The following is a 23,781-nucleotide window of genomic DNA, read 5'->3' as shown; positions in this document are numbered from 1 at the left end:
TTTTTAACATTTATTTTTTAGTTGTAGTTGGACACAATACCTTTATTTCACTTATTTATTTTTACGTGGTGCTGGGGATTGAACCCAGGGTCTCACATGTACGAGGCGAGCGCTCTACCTACAACCCTAGCCCTCTTGCTGTGTTTTCAGAGTCGTTTTCCTGGTGCTTCCTGTTTGCCCTTGACTGAAATCTATGAGATTAATTTCTCCTAAGTTTGAAGGATTTGGTCTGTAAATATGATAGAGGGACAGAAAGGATGGTTTCACAACAATGTTAACATGTTTAAAACTACTCCTAAGTACAGTAGTTTTGATTTTAGGTCAAAGATATGTTTTTAGCATGCTCTAATTTTTTTTTGTTTTCTCCCCTGGTCCTGGGGATTGAACTCAGGCCTTAAACATTGCTAGGCAAGTGCTCTGCCACTGAGCTATACCCATAGCCCCTTTTATTTTTCTATTTATTTATTTATTTGTTTTGCTGTACTGGGGTTGGATTGAACCCAGGGGCAATTTGCCACTGAGGTACATCCCCAGCCCTTTGTATTTGAGACACAGTCTCACTAAATTGTCCAAGCTGGCCTCTCATTTTTTAAAAACGAAGATCATCTTCAAGTTTAGAATGTGGATTTGGGATAGGTAATGGATATTAAGTCTATTTTTTGTGATAAATGTTATCCATAATGTTTTGGACATTTATCTAGATATCTATAGATATATATGTAATATGTATATATGAACTCTACCTATAAGAGGTCTATAATCTAACTGAAGAAAATGAGAATTACATGCAGAAACTTAATGTGACTATTGGTATCAGAGTGACAAGATGGCATCACACAGTCAACACGGGGTGGGATGTGAATAGTAAGTGCCAGCGGAGTTAGGCGGAGAGATGAGTAGCATCAGGAAGGGAGGTTGGAGAGGTTTGGTTGTTGTTTTCTTTCTTAGCAAGGCTGGGAGGCTGGCAGAGAGCAGCAGGGGAGGCAGTGGCAGGGTCTGCCGTTGGAGAGGCACATCCAGGGCCCTGGCTGGATGGAAGCCTTCATATAGCAGAAGGCGGGATGGAGGGGCAAGGTTAGGCCAGAGTGTGAGACACACTGGAGAGGCTTATGTTCTCAGACTCCTTTGACAGAATAGATGAGGAAAATAACAACTACCAACTTGAGTATCATCAAGAATTTCAGAAAGCCTGCTTTAGTACTTGGAAATTTGTTGGTGAATGTTGTATTGTTTTATTTTATTTTGGGGGGATGCTGGGGATTGAACTCAGGGGCACTCACCTCCAAGCCACATCCCCAGCCCTATTTTGTACTTATTTAGAGAAAGGGTCTCACTGAGTTGCTTAGTGCCTTACTTTTGGTGAGGCTGGCTTTGAACTCAAGATCCTCCTGCTTCAGCCTCCGGAGCTGCTGGAGCCTGGCTATTTTTAACACTATTTTTTTTTTTTTTTTTTTTTTTTGTGGTGCTGGAGATTGAACCCAGGGCTTTGTGCATGCAAGGCAAGCACTCTACCAACTGAGCTGTTAACATAACCTTAACACAGTTTTGAGAGTAGAAATACTTAGAATAAAGTGAAGTGCATACCAGCACCAGCACCAGCACCTGCTTCCACCTCTCCATCAGGGCTGCATGGCACATTCCTCTCTGTGCAGCTTTGGTGCGACGAGGGACAGATGATACAGATGCAGGACTCTGTGTAAAATTGGAGATGGAGCTGAAAATTACATTTAGAGCTATCAGGTGTATTGTGATAACTAAAGTAGAATCCTGCTCTTACTGAAATGTTATTTTTAGGGAAAAAATAGTTAATTTAGTCTTAAGAATTTTTTAAGGGCTGGGGATGTGGCTCAAGCAGTAGCGCGCTTGCCTGGCATGCGCAGGGCGCTGGGTTCGATCGTCAGCACCACATAAAATAAAATAAAGATGTTGTGTCCATCAAAAACTAAAAAATAAATATTAAAAAAATTTCTCTTTCTCTCTCTCGCTCTTTTAAAAAAAAAGAATTTTTTAAGCCGCAATTAAGTTGAATAGTAGAAAAAACAGTTCTCAGTTTCCTTTTAACTTACAAATTGATTAGATTCATAGCTTTGTTTTCTAGTAAGCTTCTTATTATAAAATTATTTTTTGCTAACACATTGTTTACGTACAAATAGAAATTTGCACAAACCGTGTGGAAACTATAAAAGTAGGACTTCCATCTTTGAGTAAGATCAGAGCAGAGCGTCTGCCATGGCCGAGAAGGCCCAGCCACATGTTCACGTGAGCAGATGTGGTCAGGAGCCCGAGCAGCCCACAGTGGCCGTTTGTGTTCGCTGGCTTTCTTTTCACCCACTGCTGGACTGGAGCAGAAGCCCACTCATGGTAATGAGCTCCATGACTTACAGCGGTTCCCTCTGTGAGGCTATTTCATTTTTAATGCTCTTGAAGGTCAAGAAAAACATATCTTTAAAAAAAAATAAAAGTAGTTTGGCTACAAAACCATCATCTTGAGATTTTTCACAGTGTAGCTTTAAGATCATTTCTTTGCTTCAGTTGTTTTTCTAGATTTTGGAACAAATCTCAACATTTCTGTGAATGGAGGTGGTAGAGAATGAGATTATCAAAGGGTAGCTCCTAGGTGTTCAATCTCTGCCCCGGCCTGGACATGTTCAGGGTGACCCAACCCAGGTCTGTAGATGTTCTTCTACTTGTTTAATTTCAGGGTCTTTGTTTTCTTGTCTTTTCTATTCCCCACGCCCAACACACACAACTTATGTTAGATGTTTGATTCTTTAAGTTTCAGCCTCCTTTTCTAAGTTTTGATATGTAGCATTTCGATTATTATTTAGTTCTAAATAGTTACTAATTTCTAATATCATTTCTGAGAGTTATTTAGGAGCATAAGTTCCTAATGGCTGCACCCATGGATTCTTCTGGTTGTCTTTAGTAATTGGTAATTTAATTGCATTGTACTAAGAGAATATTTTTAATATCAGTCTTCTGAAACTTTCTGAGACTTGCTTTGTGGCCCAATAATATCATCAGTTTTCGTAAGTATTCTTTGTGAACTAGAAGGAATGTATGTTATTGTGAAGCTGTTGCATGTGCTGTATTATAAATGTTGATTAGGTCAAACTTAACAGTTACTCAAGTCTTGTCTATTCTTTGCTTGATCTGTCAATTGACAGATGTGCTAAAATCTCGCTACAGTGGTGGGTTTGTTCATTGATGTTGTCTGGCTGGTCATGAGGTATATGTAAGTTAAATTGAAACTTTATTTTTAACCATTTTCAGGTTAACCTCTTTATTTCTAGTAATTTACCTTTTACTTAATCTCTTTTGTCTGATATTGTTGTAATGATTCCATCTTTCCTTTTTATTAGCATTTTTGAAAAATCCTATTGTATCCTCTTGACTTCTCTCATTCTGTGTCCTTCCTTGTCTCATGTAAAGAACATCCAGCAGCATTTTGCATTTTAAGAATGTTCCATTGTAACATTTTTAATGGATCATTTTTCACTAAATTATTTTATTATGCAAATATTTAGGTTTGTTTTTAATCATAATTTGTGCTTTTCATTTGTTGTGTTTTGTTCTTTTCCCCTAGCTGACTCTTGGAATAATTTTTTTTTCAAAAAAGAATTTTTTTTTACTTGTAGATGGACATAATATGCTCTGTTTTATTTATTTATTTTTATGTGGTGTTGAGGATCGAACCCAGTGCCTCACAGGTGCTAGGCAAGTGCTCTACCCCTGAGCCACAACCCCAGCCCTGTAATGATTTGGGGGGGGGGTGGATGTTGTTTGGTTGGTTTGGTTTGGTTTTGGTTTTGGTGCTGGGGATTGAACCCAGGGCCTTGTGCATGCGAGGCAACCACTCTGCCAAATGAGCTACATCCCCAACCCTGGAATGATTTTTTTAAGTCCATTTTTTTTCCCCTTTCATTTTTTTTATTGGTTTGTTTTCTGCATGTTTTATTGTTACATTATAATTATGTATAATAGTGGGATTTGTTGTTACATATCCCCTCGGTTTTGGATGTTGAAAAGTATTTCAGTTTTTTTAGTGGTTTCCTTAGAAATTTCAACATAAATGGTGGTAAGAATAAAAAGTTGTTATTTTCATCTTCCTCCCAAACTTTGATGCCTGCTTCCCAGCTTACATGCAGCGGTGGCCAGGCAGCTGGGTTTACCGTTCTCTTCAGAACATAGAACTCCGTTCAGCAAGGACTGGGTTTGCTGGGGACTCACATTCTGCTTCTGTCACTTGCGCATTCTTGCTTTTTCCATCGAGAATCCTTCCTTCCTGAAATGTAATTTTTGAAGTAGAGTCTGTTGGTGGTAGACTTGACTCTTTCAGCTTTTCTTTATATGGAAATGAAAATGTGTGATATTTTTTTCCTTGTTCTTTGTTTTCCTCTGAAAAGCCAGGATCCTGGTTTTCAGCAGTTAGAACCCTTTTCAGTTTGTGTGCGTGTGTGTGTGTGTGTGTGTGTGTGTGTGCGCGCGCGCGCATGCGTTCGTATTTCATTCTGTCTTGGTTTTGGATAAAGTAGACCTTCTGGAAATTTTCCACACTTTGCTTTTGTTCCTGAAAAAATATGGCTATAGTATAGACAGGTCTAGGTTAACGGTTCTTTTCTCAGCACATTTAGAATATTCAGCTGTTTGGCTTTCGTTACTGATGTTATAGGAAATAAGTCTAATTATTACTCGTTTGAAAATGACATTTTATTTTAGTATCTTCATAACATCCTAGTTCAATTTAAGTTGGTAATGCAATCCTATGGTTAAAAAAGAAGATATTTATTTTTCTTTTTTTTTTTTTAAAGAGAGAGTGAGAGGGGAGAGAGAGAGAGAGAGAGAGAGAGAGAGAATGAATTTTTTTAATATTTATTTTTTAGTTCTCGGCGGACACAACATCTTTGTTGGTATGTGGTGCTGAGGATCGAACCTGGGCCGCACGCATGCCAGGCGAGCGCGCTACCGCTTGAGCCACATCCCCAGCCCAGATATTTATTTTTCTGAAAACTGTTTGAACTCTTATCTTTCATTTACCTCTTCCTTTCCCACCTAACAATTGTTTTTGACTTGCATATCCTTTCAGAGTTTCTTTATGTACATAACAAATAAAAATATACATTCTTTTTTAAAAATTATTTTTAGATGTTGGTGGACCTTTATTTTGTTCATTTATTTATATGTGGTGTTGAGAATCGAACCCAGTGCCTCACACTTGCTAGGCAAGTGCTTTCCCCCAGCCCCCAAAATATACATTCTTATTGTAAAATTCCTCATTTTGTATAAAGCATAGTGTTTTATATGTGGTACTAGATTTCCATCCTGGTCTCCTGTCACTATTCTGCCCTCCTTAGGGACAGCCACTTACAATTTTCCCTGTCATGTCCTTCCAGAGAGATTGTCTGCATGTAAAAGCATGTACATTTTTTTCTTGTTTATTTCCATGTAAAAGTGCAAGTACATTAAACTTTGCTCTCCCTTGTATTTTTCTCAAAAATAATGTCATGGTGATCGTTGAGCTGCCTCATTCTTTTTTTTTTTTAACAGTAAGTGGGACTCAGTTATCCTAATTACTTTTAAATTCTTCCCCTGATTCTACCTACTTTTCAAACTATTGCCAAAGTTATCTTTCTAAACCAGAACCTGGTCCTATCACTCCAGTGGGTGTAAGCCTTCCGTGGCTGGCTGTCATCTGTGGGTCAAGTTCACACTTCAGAGGCTCTGTGCTTTGGTCCAGTTCTCCACGTCCCTCCATTTACATATCTCTGTACCTTTTCCAGCTTGTTTTGCACCTCCTGTTTCACCTAGGTTGTGATCCAGCCACTCACCATTATTTAGAAGGCATGCATCTTTGTACGCTCTCGATGGTTCTCTTTCTCTATTTGGAATTCCCATCTGAATTTAACTAGCAGTCTCCTAAGATCACACCCAGCTTTCAGGGTTTGGCTTTCAGTGTCCCTTTTGTTCTATGTCCCTTCCAGGAAGAGTTGGTGCTCCTTTGTCTCACCCCGTGTCCCCTGTCATGGCACTGAACTTGACTACACATCTGTCTTCTATTAGAGTTGATGTGATACAACAGAGTCACTTGTGAAGCTTTTTTAAAAAACTACATGCCCAAGCCTTGCCACCAGAAATGCTTTCCGTAGGTCTGGGTCCGAGTCCTACAGCATTTCTGACTCATTGCCTGATTTAGAAGCCAGGTATAGATGGAGTCCTCCTGTGGGGGGACGGCTCTTACTCATCTCTCTCTAGTGCCTAGAATCTGCTTGGTGTAGGGAAAAAAAGGGTCAATTCAAGAACATGCCTAGGTTAGAAAGGAAGATAAGGCTCAGATTGAAGCAAGTATTGATCAACCAAAGGATGAAACTTTGATTCTGAAACCAATTAGCAATAGGTTAAATTTGGTTGCTTAGGAGAGTGGTGGTACAAGATGGTGTCACAGTGGTGGTGGTGGTGTTGTTGTTTGGTTTGGTACTGAGTGCTTAACCCAGGGATGCTTTACCATGGAGCTACATCCCCAGCCCTTTTTATTTTTATTTTTTTATTTTGAGAAAAAGTCTTGCTAAGTTGCCGTGGCTGGTCTAGAACCTGCTATCCTGCTATCTCAACCTAGAGGGTCCCTGGGATTACAGGCGTGCACTATTACGCCCAGCCACATTGATGTTACGTTTAAACCATCAGAAAAATACAGCCAAAGTGTAAAGAAGAATAAGAAGGCAAGGAGAGCAGTCGGATGGCTTTGGCAACAGTGTAGGCGTGTCCAGCGGCCCTGCTCTAGGGAGTGGGACCAGAAAGGAAGTGATAACACTGTCCTGCTAAAGGGGTGTCCTGCTAACTTGGGTGCTGGCAGCTGGTTGTGAGAGGCAAGAAGGAGGAGGGGTCAGCCCCTGTGCCTGTGGATAGGGCTTTGACTGGCACAGATCAGCTTTGGGACTCCGCAGAACCAGAGCTTTCGGGTGAGTGAGGGAATAACTTGGGCTGCTCTGTGTCCTGGCTGTGGCTCTGGAATTGAGATGGAGTAGGGTGGTGGTGAGGGGAGGCCTTCGTGCGTACCAGCTAGGTCGTTCCTGGTCTTTCTGGACTGTCTGGGAAGATGAAGAACAGGAGTGGCCTTTCTGTCCTGAGCTCCTGCTCAAGGCTTCCCTCATCTGCCAGATTTCCCAGGAGCTCCTTAGCTGACTGCTGTCCTCCCGACCAGTCATGCCCAGGAGACACAGATCCGCCAGGACTGTGACCTGCTGTGACTTCATCCTTATTCTGTTTGCTCAAATGATAAACTAGACTATAGAAAAAAGGATGCTTCCAGAAGCCAGGCACAGTGGCAAGCTCCTGTAACACCAGCACCTTGGGTGCGTGAGGCGGGGGACTGTGAGTTCAAGGACAGCCTGGGCAATTTAGTAAATAATAAGAAATAAACACAGGAAACAGAATAAAAGGAATGAGCACGCAGGGTGTGTATTTCTCTCTCACAGTATTAGGCTTGTCATGATTTCTTAGCCCACTGCCCTTTTCGTGGAATCGGTTTCTTCACCCATGGGGCTGTCAATCAGACCCCAGGGTCACTTTTTATAGTGTGCATTGTTTGGCACACCCAAAGACTGAACCCATGATTGGAAGGAGAGTGGGCATTTTAAAGTGGTCAGGACCCACATGGACCCTTCAGCTGTGGTCCTTTACTGTCACCCCTTACGCCTGCTCCTCCTCACATGTCCCAGTCTCCGTGTGCTCGTGTCCAGGGCGAGGTAGAGCAGGCTGCTTACTCTCAACTCTGCCCTCAACAGTGGGCCTCCCATGGAGTTCTGGATTTTCAGAACCAGAATCAGGGAGCCACTAGTTCTTGATTTCCTCGGAAGATCACAGAAGACTGGCCTCTCCAGGGTAGGAAGGAAATGAGAGCAAGGTTTCACAGCCCGCCTTCTGGAAGATCCTGGCTGGCGTCCTCATTTTTTTTGTGCAGCCTAAATATTAGAGTTTTATAGCTTTCAAAATCACAGCAATAGGGGCTGGGGTTGTAGCTCAGTGGTAGAGCGCTTGCCTAGCATGTGTAAGACACTGGGTTCGATCCTCTGCACCACATAAAAATAAATAAAGGCATTGTGTCCATATGCAACTAAAAAAAAAAATTTTTTTTTAAACCACAGCAACACATGAAAGAGATGTGTTCCCAAAAGGTGTGCTCTGGAGGGTGTGAGAGGCAGAACCCTCTGGCCCTGCTGGGGTGGCTTCCAGGTGCTGCTCTCACCGCCCCGACCTGAGCCAGGCACAAGTCCAGAACCTTCCCACATCCTGGGGCACCCCCCACCAGAAACACACACCCCGAGCTGTGAATCAGCATTTCCCTTCCCACCTCCTCTCTGGGATGTATGGGAAGGCTTTGTGCCCCACGGCCCTATCCTTGGAAGAGTGATTCACTCCACTCAGGACTGAGTTCAAGCTGAGTCAGTGGGTGGGAATCTGCAGATCAGGAAGGACCTAAGAATTGGCCTGACTTCTCTGCATAGCCTGTCCCACCTTTGCCTGCTCCTCCCGGGCCCAGGGATGGGGCTGCATCTGCCTCGGCCCGAGCAGTTGTGGCCAGCTCTCTGGTGTGGTATGTGTGTATGTGTGTGTACCAGACTCATGTCAAGCATTTGTAAGACACCAGAGACCTTCACATGGACATCTGAATTTACGGGTTGTATATTACTATTAATACATTTATATAAACTTTGTGTATTGTTTAAATTTTTCATTTTATGGAACAAACTTTTAAAGTTTTAACATTTTAAGTCTTTTTGTTGTTGTTGACTATCTGAAACAATGATAACTTACAAAAAATACAAGTGCTCAGAATCTTCTGGTTTCCTAGCCTTCCTCTTAAAATTGCCCTTTGACCTGTACTGATTCATCTGAAAAGAAAAGAGAAGTGGGCTGAGGATTTTTTTTTTGTCTGTTTTTAAGAGATGTCTGCAGGATTTCTCTAAAAAGGTTTTCACTGTAATTTTTGACATCTCAAATGATAAGGTCTCCATAAAGATGTTCAATACTGATTGGATTTCCTCCACAAATGATCATATGTCTGTTAAATATTAATCATCAGGGGACTTATTCCAGTTAGTCTTCTTTTGTCTTCTAGAATGTTTTGTTGAACTCAAATGTTCGGGGACTGAGTTGAATTTCCTGTTTAAAGGGTGATAGTATGAAACCAAGGAGCTTCAGGGGATCCTTGGAGGTCTCTGTTCCTGGAAGTAATGTAGACATGGACTTCCTGGTAATAATAACTTAGGATACTTAACTTTTTATGTAAGGTTGCATTAGCCCAGGCTTCCCAGGAGCCTTTGATCTTGCAGATGCAGGCAGCCATCAGCTGGTAACTATTTTTTTTTGCTGTGGGGAAGGTACCTGGGATTGAACTCAGAGCCACATCCCCAGCCCTATTTTGTATTTTATTTAGAGACAGGGTCTCACTGAGTTGTTTAGCTCCATTGCTGAGGCTGGCTTTGAACTCGAGATCCTCCTGCCTCAGCCTCCTGAGCTGCTGGGATTACAGGTGCACCACCATGCCTGGTGAGTTGGTAACAACTTGCTTCAGCTCAGCTTAACCCTGAATTCCAATGAGTTGGAGAAGGAGCCCATTTTGTGGTGCCTAAGGCAACAAAAGCAGGGCAGTGCTGAATGCTGAATGTGAAGAGTATGAGCACCATAGTCATTTTTAGTACATCCATCTTTGAGGTTTTTTTAATATGGTTCTAGGGATTGAACGCAGGGACTCTTTGCCACTGAGCTCCATTCCCAGCCATTTCTGTTCTTTATTTTGAGACAAGGTCTCACAGAGTTGCTGAGGATAGCTTTGAACTTACAATCCTGTCTCAGCCTCCCAAGTCACCGGGGTTACTTACAGACATATGCCACCATACCTAGTGTCTTAAAAATCATTCTCACATCTTCACAATGGGCCATGATTAAAAAGGAGAAATAGAAACCAGCATCCCCACACCAGTAGGCTTGGGGCTTCCTGATTTCCTTTACCCTCATGGTTGAGTGTGTGAATGCAGGTGAATCTGACACATGCCAGCCTTTCATTTTTGAGGGATAAGGCATTTTACTCTCTAGGCTCACTAACCGTGTCGCTCTGATTTCTCTAGAAGTAACCCTCTGCCTCGGAATGGGATACTGGCTCCTTCCCCACTTCCTGTGATCAAGCCGGGAACTGGGCTTCTGTGGGGATGCCTATAAACCATCAGAAATCAGACTTCTCGGAGATGGACTCCGACATGTCACCCAGCTGCAGGCTCAGTGACTTGAGCAGAGGTGGGAGTCTGGAGAGTCGAAGCAGCAGTTCGCGGTCCAGAAGTTTCACTTTGGTGAGTGGGCTTTTCTTCAGTGTTTTTATGTGCTTTGGTTGGTTAATTCTGCCTCAACCCTTTTCCCCTTTAGAATATCTTAGAAAATCCTTGGGGTTAACATGCTTGATGTTTTGGAATAGTTCTTTGTGAAATGGCCTTTTATTTTTAATCATTTTAAGTTTTGCACAAATATAGAACATTACCCAAGAAAGTGGAGCAAATTTCCATCCATAGCCGATAACTTAGAACAACTGAGCACTAGAAAGAAACGTAAAGGCAATAGGAACCCAGGCTGGAACACCCCTGCCTTTGACATCAGATGGCGGAAAGAAGAGAAGCAACTCACAGGATAAAAACAGTTCACTTAGCAGGGTGTAGAGGCACAAGCCTGTAATCCCAGCTGCTTGGGAGGCTGAGGCAGGAGGATCGCAAGTGAAGGTCAGCCTGGGAATCTTAGCAAGACCCTGTTTCAATATTAAAAAGGGGCTGGGGGTATATCTCAGTGGTAGTGCACCCCTGGGTTCCATCTCCAGCACCAACAAAGCAGAAAACAATCAACAACAAAAAAATATCTGAATAACACTGGGTTTTAACCTTTTCAGTATTTCTTAATATAGGGGCAAGACAGACGTGTCAGGCTAGCATAGATAGAAAGACACAGCTTATGTAGCATCTTAGAGCACCTGTAATGCCACACACGTGAGGTATTTCCATCTTAATCAAGATTCCTTCATAAGAGACACAGATCAAGAGGCAGATGAGAAGCCAGGCACAGTGGCACACACCTGTAATCCCAGCAGCTTGGGAAGCTGAGGCAGGAGGATCACGAGTAAAGTCAGGCTCAGCAAAAGCGAGACCCTAAGCAACTCATAAAACCCTGTTTCTAAATAAGTACTCAAAAGGGCTGGGAATGTGGCCCAGTGGTTAAGTGCCCCTGGGTTCAGTCCCCAGTACCAAAGGAAAAAAAAACAGATGAGGAATGGAGATTAGTGTTTGCGTTACCAGTTTAAAGATGTTAAAGGGAGCTTAAATGTAGTCCTTTGAACCCTTCTACTGTAGTTTTGTAATCAACACCGTACCCATCTCATTCCTTGCTGGTTTGTTATGTCTCTTTCCTATCAGAAGTATAGGTTCAAGTTAACCATAGTGAAAAGTTACAATAGTGTCTAGTTTCAAATAACCATAATTAAGCCCTCATTCTGAAACTCCGAGGAAAGCCATGTGCACTTATGGTCTTTCTTTTGAGGTTGCCACAGTAAGCAGAAGCATTTAAAGCTCATAAGAGGCTTGGTTGTGTTTCTTTCTCCTTGTCTTTATTCCATTACAGTTTTGGGGGTTCTCTTGTCAACTACATTATTAACTCAGTACAGTATTGCTCAAATGTCAGAGAGAATTTTTGTATCTATGAGGAGAATGTTTGAAGTGATGGCTCACACCTGTAATCCCATCGGCTCAGGAGGCTGAGGCAGGAGGATTGCAAGTTCAAAGCCAGCCTCAGCAAAAGCAAGGTGCTAAGCAACTCAGTGAGACCTTGTCTCTAAATAAAATACAGAATAGGGCTGGGGATGTGGCTCAGTGGTTGAGCATCCCTGAGTTCAATCCCCAGTACCAAAAATAAATAAATAAGAGAGAGAGGAAGAGAGATAAATTATTTCTTCAAAACCACAATGTAAATATTAAGGAACAATATGTTTCCCACATTCTTGAAGCAGTGTTTCCCTCGCAGACCTATGGCCGTCACCTCAGGTCATGGTGGGAAAGAATAGGTGAGGTGTAGTTTTCTCGATAGTTCTTTTAACATCTGGAGATTTTTAGCCTTAAAGGGCTTTCTTTTACTCCTCAGCCCAAATTGGTATGTTACAAATACCATTTGTAGAAAGATTTTAAAAATTTCTGCTGTCAGCCACTACCTTCCAAATTAATAGTGACAAACTTATGTTTTTTTCCAACTCACTTAAGAACACTGCCATTTTTGTTTTTCCTTATCCCCTACCTGCTTAGTTCTTTGGGAACTAATTTAGCAGGTACCACTTCCAAAAGCACCGCACCCACATGGGAAGCCACCGTGGGTTCCAGCTTTCTGTCCTCCATGTGGGGCCACTGGTCCACTCCTTGTTTTGTTTTGTTTTTCTTATTTGAGTATAATTCATATGCCAAAAAGTTCCCCACTTAAAGTCTACCTTCAGCGGTTTCTAGCAAGTTTCCAGAATTGTGTAACCATCACCACAGTCAATTTTAGAACATTCCCATGCATCCCAATGTCCATACTATCCAAAGAAATCTACAGATTCACTATAGTCCTTATCAAAGTCCCAAATGACATTCTTCACAGAACTAGAAAAACTAACCCCAAAATTCATACGGAACTATTAAAAAACCTGAATAGACAAAGCTATCTTGAAAATAGAAAAAAGAACAAAGTAGGAGGCATTACACTGCCTGACTTAACTACAGAGCTGCAGTAATCAAAACAGCATGGTGTTGGCATTAAAAAATACAACACAGGGACCAGTGGAACAGAATAGAAAGCCCAGAGTGAACACACACTTGGAGTCAACTGCTTTTCAACAAATGTGCTAAAAATACACATTGAAAAAGGGACAGACTTCAATAAATGGTGCTCCAAAAATTGCATTTCTACATGCCGAGGAATGAAACTGGACCCCTATTTCTTGCCAGTTACAAAAATCAAAGACTTAAATGTAACATCTGAAATTATAAAAACTACTGAATCAAAGCAGGGGGAAGTCCTTTAGGACACTAGAATGGACAGGAGTTTTTTTTTAGACAACATCCTCCAAAGTAAAGGAAGCAAAAGCAAAACTAGACAAATGAGATTACATCAAACTAAAGCTCTTCTGCACAGCAAACGATCAATCAACAGAGTGAAAATATAATTTACAGAATGGTAGAAAATATTTGCAAATTATATACCTGACAAGGGGTTGAAATCTAGAATACATAAAGAACTCCAAAAACTCAAAAGTAAAAAAATTAAATAACTTGACTAAACCGGGGGGTAATAGACTTAAATAGACATTTCTCGAAGAAAAATAGTGGCCAAGAGTCGTATGAAAAAATGCTCAACATCACTAACCATCATGCAGATCAAAACCACAATGAAGTATCACCTTATCCAGGTGAGAATGGCTTTTACCAAAAAGACCCAAGATGACAGTGCTGGTGAGGGTGTGGAGGAAAGGGGACCCTTCCACACATGGATGGGAATGTCAGTTAGTATAGCCATTATGGAAAACTGCATGGGGTTTCCTCAAAAAGTTAAAAATAGAACTAGCATGTGATCCAGTGATCCTCCCCTGGGTGTGTATCCAAAGGAAATGAAATCAGTCTGTCAGGGCGACTTCTGCACTCCGTACTTATTGAAGCACTATTCACCAGAGCTAAGAAATGGAAACAACCTGAGTGTCCTTCAGCCTCTGAATGTATGAAGGAATCGGCAGTACATACACACGATGGATGCCATTCAGCCACAAAGAAGAATGGGCTCCATCATTTCTGTGACCCACAGGAGTGGAACTGCTGGAGATAATTAAGTGAAATAAGCCAGACATGGAAAGACAAAGACCACATCATCTCACTCATCCATAGACTCTAAAAAAGTCCATCTTACAGAGGCTGACAGTAGGAGGAGGTGCCAGAGGCTGGGGACAGTGGAGGAATGGGAGAGGAACGGGGGAAGGGTGATGAGTGGGCGCTTAGTTACAGTCAGAAAGAGCAAGTTCTGGGTGCTGTCGCACAGTAGGGTGGCTGTAGGCAATGGCAATGTATTATACATTTCAGAAAGCTAGAAGAAAGGGTTTGGAAAGCTTTCCCCATAAAGAAAGAAACATTTGAAGAAACAAGTATGTTTGACCTGATTTGTGCATTACAGTAGGTTACATGTATGGAAACATCACATGGCATGCAGAATTTTGTGATTTTGTGTATCAATCAAAATTAAAAATAAAGTTGACTACTTCAGTGGCTTTTGCATATTTGCAGAGTTATTTAGTCATCACTATAGTGGATTTTAAAACATTTTTATCTCCCCAAAAGAAATCTCATGTCCTTGAGCAGCCTCCCCCACCCATGGCCACCACTAACCTGCTCTCTGGCTCAAGGATTTATATCTCATGATGCTCATCCTCTTCCCCGGGACCATGCATGTCTTTCTCTGTAGCGTCCTTATCTGAGGCAGTGTCCAGCATCTCCATGTAGCAGGAGGAGCAAAGGGAACTCTTCTGGACTTGGGCCAGCGTGCCCTTTCTGTGGCTCTGAAGCACCCCGCTCCCTTACCCTTGGCTGGGGTTTTTCTCTGTTTCTGCCTTTTCCCTGTCCCAGGTGCAAGCAGAGTTCATTGGAAAGGTGGTTTCATGTCTGGGGTATTGAGCAACAGACCAGCCCCACAGCATGTTTGGCCTTGCTCAAGGCCACAAAGAAGCCTCTGGCCCCTCTCCATAAAGACCTCAGATGGAGGATACCAGAATCCTGGTGGCCTAGGGCTGGAGATGCACTCACTGAGCCGGGCTGAGGTGTGAGGAGTCTCATGCAGGAAAAGTGGAGAGCACAGTTGAGACTGAACTGCAGAACTCTAGGAGCAAGGGACAAGCCGTGAATAGTATCAGAGCCCTTTATTGACACTTACCAGTGCATGGTTAGGAAAGGGAGTAAGTTAGGGGCTGGCAGAGCAAAAGGCAAGTAGAGAGTGAGCCCACTTCTGGTCTTTGCCCCTCCACCAGTGGTCATGTGACCCTCGAAGCCACATAAGACTCTGGCTGGGTGTGGGAGCTGGCCTGGCCCGGTGGCACACAGGACGTAAACAGGTGCACGGAGGGCACCCTCCCCAGCTTCTCCTCCAAGTGGAACCTCACGCGGGGACTGCTGGCTTTGAGGTTGGATTAGATGTGGGTTTAGAGTCCACACTCATTTTGTCCCACCCTTATGGGGAAAATTGGTGTGTCTCCTAAACGGAGGGTCCACTGTAGGCCAGTACCCTTTTATTTATTGTTTTATTTTTGCAGTGCCAGGGCATGAACATTTTATCCCTCAAAAAGAAATCTCATGTCCATGAGCAGCCTCCCCCAAGCCCCCCGTTCCTTCACCCACGCCTGGCCACCACTGACCTGCTCTGTGGCCCTGCACAATCCAGGCAGGTGCTCTACCACCAAGCTACAACCCAGCCCTGGCCAGCACTCTTTTCATTCTCTCTATAGCCAGAGGAAAATGAGGGTACTTAACCAAAGCACATACCCGCCGCAGCATGGTCATCACGTTCCGATTGCTCACCTTTGTGGAGAAACTGGTTTTTCACTCTGAAGAAGAGTGAAAAAGTTTTCAGTTTCTTTTCTTGGATTTCAGCATACTGAAATTTCTCAGTGGTGTGTGTTGGAGTGAATCTCCTTTATTTTTGTTCTTTGGGTCAGCCCCTTTGATTTGGAAATTCATGTGCTTCTGCTTAGGGGTGTTTTGATGATTCCTTCTCTGCTTCTCTTTTGGGAGCCCTCAGTATTCAGAGATTGGCCCTCCCAGGCTTGTCCTCTAATTTTTTCTTTTTCTTTCTGTCCTTCTTTCCTTTTTTTAATGTCTCTCCTCTTTCTTTAATGTTTATGATTTTCTAGTTTTTCTAATCATCTTTTAAACTTTTATTTAGTTCATTATTTTGCTAACATTTTAAATTTGTAAGCACCTTTGTCCTTCAGTTTTTAAATTTTTATTTATGTATTACATGGTACCAGAGATTGAACTCAGGAGCGCTCTACCACCTAGTCCTTTGTATTTTTTATTTTGAGACAGGGTCTTGCTAAATTGCTGAGGCTGTCCTTGAACTTGAGATCCTCCTGCCTCAGTCTCCTGAATCCCTGGGTTTACAGGCGGGTGCCACCACACCCAGGTCAACTTTTTAAAAAATGGTGGTGTTTATGGATTCAGCATCATGTTGTTTATGGGCTATTGATGGTGATGACCTTTTTGTAATTTTCATCACTGCATAGTTGCTTTTAGTTTTATCTTTGAAGAAAATGAATGATTTTCTTCAGATATATTCAAGAGTAGGACTTCAGAAACTGATGAATAATTCTAGGCTGGGACTTGTCCATGGTTGTTTTCACCTGTAACTGCTACCTTGGGGAACCCTTGGGGTCAACTTTTTGAGCTCTTGGACCTTCAGATTCCCCAGAAAACACTCTTACAGTCTTCTGTCTACACTGAATTAGTTTAGCTCCATTTACCCCCACCCCATCTCCAGTAAGCCATCAGCCCTGCTTGATGGCCCCAATTCAAAGGGGCTTTTTTGTTTGTTTTTTTGCCTTCTCTAATAACTGCACCCTGTTTTCTGCTGGGCCATTCTCATTGCTGAGAGGGGATTTCCAGCCAGCTTGGTGCTTTCCAGACCCCTTTGCCATACTTCCAAAAGGCTGGGGCTTCAGTGCCAAGCTCAGGACCACAGAGCTTAGCAGGTTGGTGACTGGCTTTCCTGGTAGCCACTCTGATAGTCTGTCGTCTTGGTTCATCTTAATTCATTTTCCCCCATTCATTCATTTCCTTCTGCTCTCTAGCCTCCTTTATTTTGTTTTATTCTCTTTTCCTTTGACTTTTGTCTTTGTGATTTACACCTATTTTTAAAAAGAAATCCTTGTATTGTTTTAGTGGGCTTCTGAAGGGAGAGGAGATATTTTTATGTATATATGAGTCCAGTCTACTCTATTTAATTGTGAGTCCCCTTGCCTCCCACCCTGCACCCACAGTAATCTGGAGGTACAAGAAAGTGAACAGTGGTCAGTTGAAAACAGCTTTCCCGAGACGGTGCTGAAGGAGGGTTGCTTTATTGCATAGACCTGGAACCATGAGGCTAGAGCCCACAGGCTAAGACCCTCTATTTTCTTTTCTCTCTTTTTTTAAATTTTTATTTGTCCTTCTTAGATATACATGACAGTAGAGTGTATTTTGACATATTATACATATACGGAGTGTAACTTATTCTAATTAGGATCTCATTCTTGTGGTTGTACAGATGTAGGATTTCATTGGCTGTGTATTCATACATGAACATAGGAAAGTCATGTCCAGTTCATTCCACTGTCCTTCCTAGTCCCAGTCCGCCTCCTTCCCTTTATCCCTCTTTGCCTAATCCACTGAACTTCTATTCTCTCCCCCTGCCTTGTTGAATGTTAGCATCTGTGTATCAGAGAGAACATTCGACCTTTGGTTTTGGGGGATTGGCTTATTTCACTCAGCATGAAAATCTTCAGCTCCGTCCACTTTCCAGCAAAAGTCATAAAGTCATTCTTCTTTATGGCTGAGTAATATTCCAGTGTGTATATATGCCACATTTTCTTCATCCATTCATCTGTTGAAGAGCACCTAGATTGGTTTCATAGTTTAGCTGTTGTGAATTAAGCTACTCTAAACTTAAAATGTGGCTGCGTCACTCTAATATGCTGATTTTAAGTCCTTTGGTTGTATACCGAGGAGGGCATAGCTGGGTCAAATGGTGGTTCCATTCCAAGTTTTCTAAGGAATCTCCATACTGCTTTCCAGAGTGGTTGCACCAATTTGCAGTCCCACCAGCAATGTATGAGTGTGCCTTTTCCCCACATCCTCGCCAACATTTATTATTGTCAGTATTCTTGATAACTGCCATTCTGACTGAAGTGAGATGAAATCTTAGAGTAGTTTTGATTTGCATTTCTCTAATTACTAAATATATTGAACATATATTTGTTGATCAAATATATATCTTCATCTGAGAAGTGCCTGTTAAGTTTCTTACCCCATTTATTGATTGGGTTATTTGTTTATTGTTTTTGTTTTTTGGTGTTAAGTTTTTTTAATTCTTTATATATCCTGGAGATTAGTGCGCCATCTGACGTGTGTGGCAAAAATTTGCTCCCAAAATATAGGCTCTCTCTTCACCTCATTGATTGTGTCTTTTGCTGAGAAGAAGCTTTTTAGTCCATCCCATTTATTAATTCTTGATTTTATTTCTTGCATTTTCGGAGTCTTGTTAAGGAAGTCGGGCCTAATCCAAAGTGATGAAGATTTTGGCCTACTTTTTCCTCTATTAGTTACAGGGTCTCTGGTCTACTTCCTAGGTCTGCTTTGAGCTGAGTTTTGTGCATGGTGAGAGGGGTTTATTTTCAGTTTGCTGCATATCGATTTCCAGTTCTCCCAGCACCATTTGTTGAAGACCCTCTGTTTTCTACATCTTTTTTACCATATTTTTTTTTCCGTGCAGGTTAAGATGGTGAGGGGTGTCCAGGTGCTGTTGGTCAGTGGGTAACACAAGTGGTAATTTCTAACGTGTAGTGAATTCCACCCTGGACTATTGACCCCACTTTGTTGCTTTGTCTTTAGTGACACCATTGTTTCTCTCTTCTATGCCCAACATCTGTCACAGGATGACGAGAGCCTGAAGCACCTCACACACGAGGAGAAGGATGTCATCCTGTTTTTTGAAGAGACTCTCGATTCCCTGGAAGACGACTTTGAGGAACCAGCCCTGTGTGACAGTGGTATTCATTGCCATTCTCCGCAGTCTCTGGAGAGCCCTTCCAGTCACTCTGAGCCTGAAGATGTCATCGATTTAGTGCAGCCAAGACCTGCAGCTGGGGACATGGAGTGCCTTCCAGCGGTGCCCCAGGGAGCAGGTAAGGGATGAAGTACAGGTCCCTGGACCTTTGGTTCAGATTGCTGGTGTTTAGGTTCCCATATCCCAGCGGTGTTTGCCAACGTAGCGGCTTCTGCAGCTCATCTGCTTCCATAGGGAGAAACCGCCTCTTGGTAGTCAGGTGTCTGACCTGGGAAATTCCAAAAGGACTGGAATGAAAAATGAAACCGGTTGAGCATATACAGATTTTATTTATTTATTTATGTTTGTGTGTGTGTGTGTATGTGTGTACACACATAAATGCACACACACATATGAAAAGAAAGAAAATTGAAGTAGCTTCCAGGTAACAATTCTGTCTTACAAAGAAAATATAAATGGTACTGATCTTTTAGTGCAAGATTCTATTCCATTCTGTCGTACACTTTCCAAGGTGGGAATATTTGAACTGAAAAATTCAACTGGCTCAGGAAGACAGAAAAGGATCAGAGTAGACTCCAGGTCAGCGTCTAGTTTGTACATTTTCCTTGACTCCGAGTGGCACCAGAGGAGAGGTGTGCTTTTGTCCGTTGAGACTTCTGATGGCACTGGAGGGAAAGGGACGTAGAGAAATAGAAAGGCCTTCCTTTTTCTTTTCTTCCCCCCCCCCCCGATTGAAAAGGATATTGAAAATAAATGTGGGCAGGGAGGAACTAAGAGGGGAGTACTTCTGCCCCAGTAACTAGGAAATACTGCAACTCGTCACAAGCCTCTAGAAATGGGTGCATTTTTTTTTTAAGCAAGGGTGTGTGTTACTCAGAGTTTCACCTGCCATAGTTACAGATTCCCCATAAAAGTAGAGCTTGGTTTGCAGCCATCTCTTCAGGCAAGAGACAATATGAATCTCACATTTTATTACACTGCTGTTTTGCAGGATAGTTCTTAAAAGTAATATGAACCTGCTGATCCCTTGAAAATACCAGCTCACATAATTGTGCCAAAGAAAACACTTTTAGAAAATATGCTCCACACGCCCACCAGTTCTCTCACATGATATTTCATGGCAATTTTAGGTGCCTCTTCTATGGCGGGTCTTGTGTGAGATTCTGAAGATAAAGATAAAAAGAGAAGCTCGCAGTTTTGTAGCCGCAGGCCATGCAGATAAGTGCTGTGGTCTGTGGGGCAGGCTAGCCAGGTGTCACCTGGAGTCACCAGGAGGCATTTCTGTGCCTCAGAAGAAAGGGGCGCTTCCTCTAGAAAGACCTATTGGGGGGTTGGTGTGCCACACAACTGTCCAACCTCCGTGTCCCGTTTGTGAAGTCCCCTGAGAAGGCAGCCATTTGCCTCCTGTCCCTTGCCTCAAGGTGGTGGCCTCAGAGGCTTTTCAGGCTGCTTTCCGGGCTGGCTGGTTCTTCCACTGTCGTAGCCTGTACATTCTCAGCGTGTGGTCACCAGTCCAGGGCCAAGGACGGGAGTTCCACCACAGGAGGCTCTGAGGAAGTTGGTGAGCCCCTTCGAGACTCAGATTTGGGCAACAGGAATGCCTGTGTTTATGTTCACATTAGGTGGAAGCTTATGAGGTTTCTCCCTCACTTTTCAGGGACTGGACCTGGGAAGGAGCACATTGCTGTCCTCGAAGGCAGGAAACAAGACACTGAGAATTCCCAAGCACCAGAGCCCACAGGTCCCGAAGCCCTTCCTCTGCCACCTTCCCTGCCTGGCACCCCAGCCCCAGCCTACCCTAGGAGGGAGCTGCCCTCCCCTTCTCCTCCAGCAGAGCACCCAAAGCTACCCCGCTCAGTCCCTACTCCGCTTGTGATTGCTCAGAAAATCTCCGAGAAGTTGGCAGGAAATGAAGCCCTCTCCCCCACATCCCCTTCGAAGGAGGGCAGGCCTGGAGAGTGGCGGACACTGACTTCTTTAGCCTCTCGGAACGGAGACCAGTTCCCCTGGCACCGACACTCGGCACAGCCTGCACCCAAGATTCACCGCTTCCCCAGCAACATCAGCGTGACCAACAGCTCTGGGAAGGACTTCAACAAGACCATCTCCAAAGCAGCCGTCAATGTGCAGGAGCGCAAAGCCCAGGTCCTGGCCAACATCAATGGCGTCTCTTTCCTCACCTCTGGCGACACAGAAGACCGGTCACCGAAGAGTGATCTCACAGAGAAGAGGAGTGTCCCTGCAGATCAGGGGACGCCCTCCTGGAGCAAGCCAGGACTGGCCAAGGAAGCTGAAGAGCCCCGAGCAGGCGGGCAGGCCAGTGGTGGTCAGCAGTCCAGAGGTGTGCAGACAGAGCAGCCCCCAGTGCTGGCCAACGGCTTCCAGAGCATCCATGAGGTGCTGCGGAGCGAGTCCAGTCCCTTCGTGTCTACTGGAAAGACTGTCACCTTCCGTCCAGACCCCACTCTTGCCAGCAAGCTCGCGCGCCAGAATGCCAGCAGGAGCTTCTGTGAGCCCCGGCCGCCAGACTGTGGCCAGGACGCCAGGAAGCGGGCAGGCTCTCTCCCCAGAGCAGTGGGGTTCAGGCCCCAGGGCATCACTGTGCAGTTCTCTGGCCGGGGCTCCACAGAGGAAGCTCGGCGGGAGGCCCTGCGCAAGCTCGGGCTACTGAAGGAGAACTTGTGATGGAGACTAGCCCAGGAGCACCAAAGGCCCCCTGCTCATCCGTCAGCAGGATGGCTAAGACACCTGTTTATTCCCCTCCCTGAAAAGGGGATGAAATGAAACAGTGACAGGGGCCCTATGGTCCTGCAAATTCAAGACTTGGTTGGCCTGAAATGCACATGTGAAGAGCAGGACCTGGGGGCCCAGCAGCTGTGGCCCTATGAGGAGGGGAGCCAGAGACGCTGGGCCTGGGAAGTCCCGCAGGGGAGCAGGGAATTCTGCAAGAGCCTGGACCCATATCTTTTCACCTTCCTTTTCCTAAGATCTCAGAGAATAAACTTTTAAGTCTTGTTGGCTTCCATGATTTGTAAATGCCATATGTTTTTAAAATTGGGAGGAGGGGAATTGGCCTGAGTATCACAGCTAGCCTAAGAGGACATAAAAGCCAGTTTAGATCTCATCCTCAGGATTTTCACCTCCTCTTCTAAGAAAATTAAGAAGAAATGCTTGTTAAATTTTTCATAGTTTCATAATATACTTTTTTTGCCCCTTTGTTTAGTTTTAAAGGATGAAAGATGAAACATCACCTGGGTATATTTTTGTTTCTGGGTCCACTTGGTTTTCCCAGTATGATTCACTATCATTTTGAGGTGTGAGAGTCAAATAGGTAGATTTTGGAAAGGATGGTGATTTTGTGTTCCTGGGACATACGGTATGAGTCTGTGTTGTGTGTATATGTGTACATACTATATGTTGACATATAATAGGCATTGTGTGAATATACATGCACATTTGTTAGTCCGTAAATATAAACTGAAAACCCTGCTATGTAGCGACCAGCACTTCTCCTGATAGACACAGCCCCCTCAGCATTACCATGGATGACACAAGAAATCCTTACTTCCTAATATGGAAGTCTTCTAGGGACACGTGTCCATGATATTTTGGTGAACTAAAAGTACTTTTTCCTCAACGGTGTGTTGTTCTGTTCCCAATTAAGGTAATGTTTCCTGCTTCCAAAGAAGCAAGATGGTTCTTATTTTAGTAAAGAACATTTTTAAAATATTAATCTTATTATCAACCAATTCTAGTTTTGAGTGCTCCACAGTAAATAGGAAACAGAAGATTCTGAAAGCTTCCCGATTGAACATGTTCCATGAGCAACATCTCAGGATGCATTTAAAAGGGAAAAAACCGGGAACTAGGTTAGGCAGCGTGAAAAGAACTGTTTTTCTCCCAGGCCACGCCGGGTTGTAGCCACGAGCATTATCATCCAGACTATTTAAGGCCAGAGTCTGAAACCTCTAAAAATAGACAGGCCTGCACAGTCACACCCTGGTGTGTCCCCACCAGCTCCCTCACAGAGCCCATTTCTTTCCTGCTGAATATTACTGAGACCCAGGCTTGACACTTGCCCAGAGGGTGTGTTCTTGGTATTCCGCTGGTCTTGGAAGTTACATTAAACAAATGATGATGGTTTTTTCCTTAGAACCTCAGTATTTAGCATCTTGTTCAGCTCTTATCCTGATGAAATAATCTCATAAATTCTTGATCTTGATTTAAATAGATGTGTTAATCATAGAGCTTTTAAAAGTGCTAATTTTAATTTTACTCCTGTTTATGTTGTCTTTGTTTAGAGGATTCGTGAGAGTTTCCTTTTTACAAAGTGAGATGCCATATGATGTTCGGTAACCGAGAGTCTTGACACAGCTAATGTTTTTAAAATCCTTTAAATACGAGGATTTTTTTCTTTTTATCTTGTCCTATGATTTTGTTGTGAACAGGGTAAACTTGACTGTATATTAGTATATTTGTTTGCATAATGACATTTTTGAAAAATAATTTTATCTTACATATAAGCAACTTTTTAAAATATTACACACTATATTCCCAATGATTTTCTTTTAAATGATTGTTTTCCTTCTATTCATGTTTTTATTTTTTCATAATTATACTGTTACTATACCTACTTCTCGTGCCTGTAGAACCCTAGTGACTAATGCTCTAAGTTTTGTAAGAGGTTCAAAGGACAGCTGCTAATGGCCTACCTGTGTTATATATATCATATTAACAAAAAGTCTCGTTTGCTGAGGGGCGTTAGTTTCCTTGCCATAGCTACATGATGTGACATTCTTAAAGCCATCCTGTTCAAGGTAATTTGAAGGACCATATTTCAAAGCCAGATTGTAATGAAAAGGAAAGATGAATCCAAAGTGCCCAGTTTCTTTTCAAGTAATGCTTGCAAATGAGTCTCCACTTTATGAA

The 23,781-nt window shown here is 43.1% G+C and overlaps 1 protein-coding gene across 1 annotated transcript in view; it reads left to right on the top strand.

The window, feature by feature from the left end:
• Window positions 1–21,875, top strand: part of Proser2 (proline and serine rich 2) — a 30,717-nt gene extending 8,842 nt beyond the window's left edge. Inside the window, exons 2-4 of the mRNA XM_026408563.2 lie at window positions 10,125–10,343; window positions 18,721–18,970; window positions 20,510–21,875. Of these exons, the coding sequence (XP_026264348.1) occupies window positions 10,206–10,343; window positions 18,721–18,970; window positions 20,510–21,537 (1,416 nt within the window). The 5' untranslated portion in view covers window positions 10,125–10,205 and the 3' untranslated portion in view covers window positions 21,538–21,875. The remainder of the gene's footprint in view (window positions 1–10,124; window positions 10,344–18,720; window positions 18,971–20,509) is intronic.
• The last annotated feature ends 1,906 nt before the right edge of the window (window positions 21,876–23,781 follow it).

Source organism: Urocitellus parryii, chromosome 9, assembly GCF_045843805.1.
Source record: "Urocitellus parryii isolate mUroPar1 chromosome 9, mUroPar1.hap1, whole genome shotgun sequence".
NCBI lineage: Eukaryota > Metazoa > Chordata > Mammalia > Rodentia > Sciuridae > Urocitellus > Urocitellus parryii.
The sequence above is the reverse complement of the archived record's forward strand: the minus strand, read 5'-3'. Positions and strand labels throughout refer to the sequence as shown.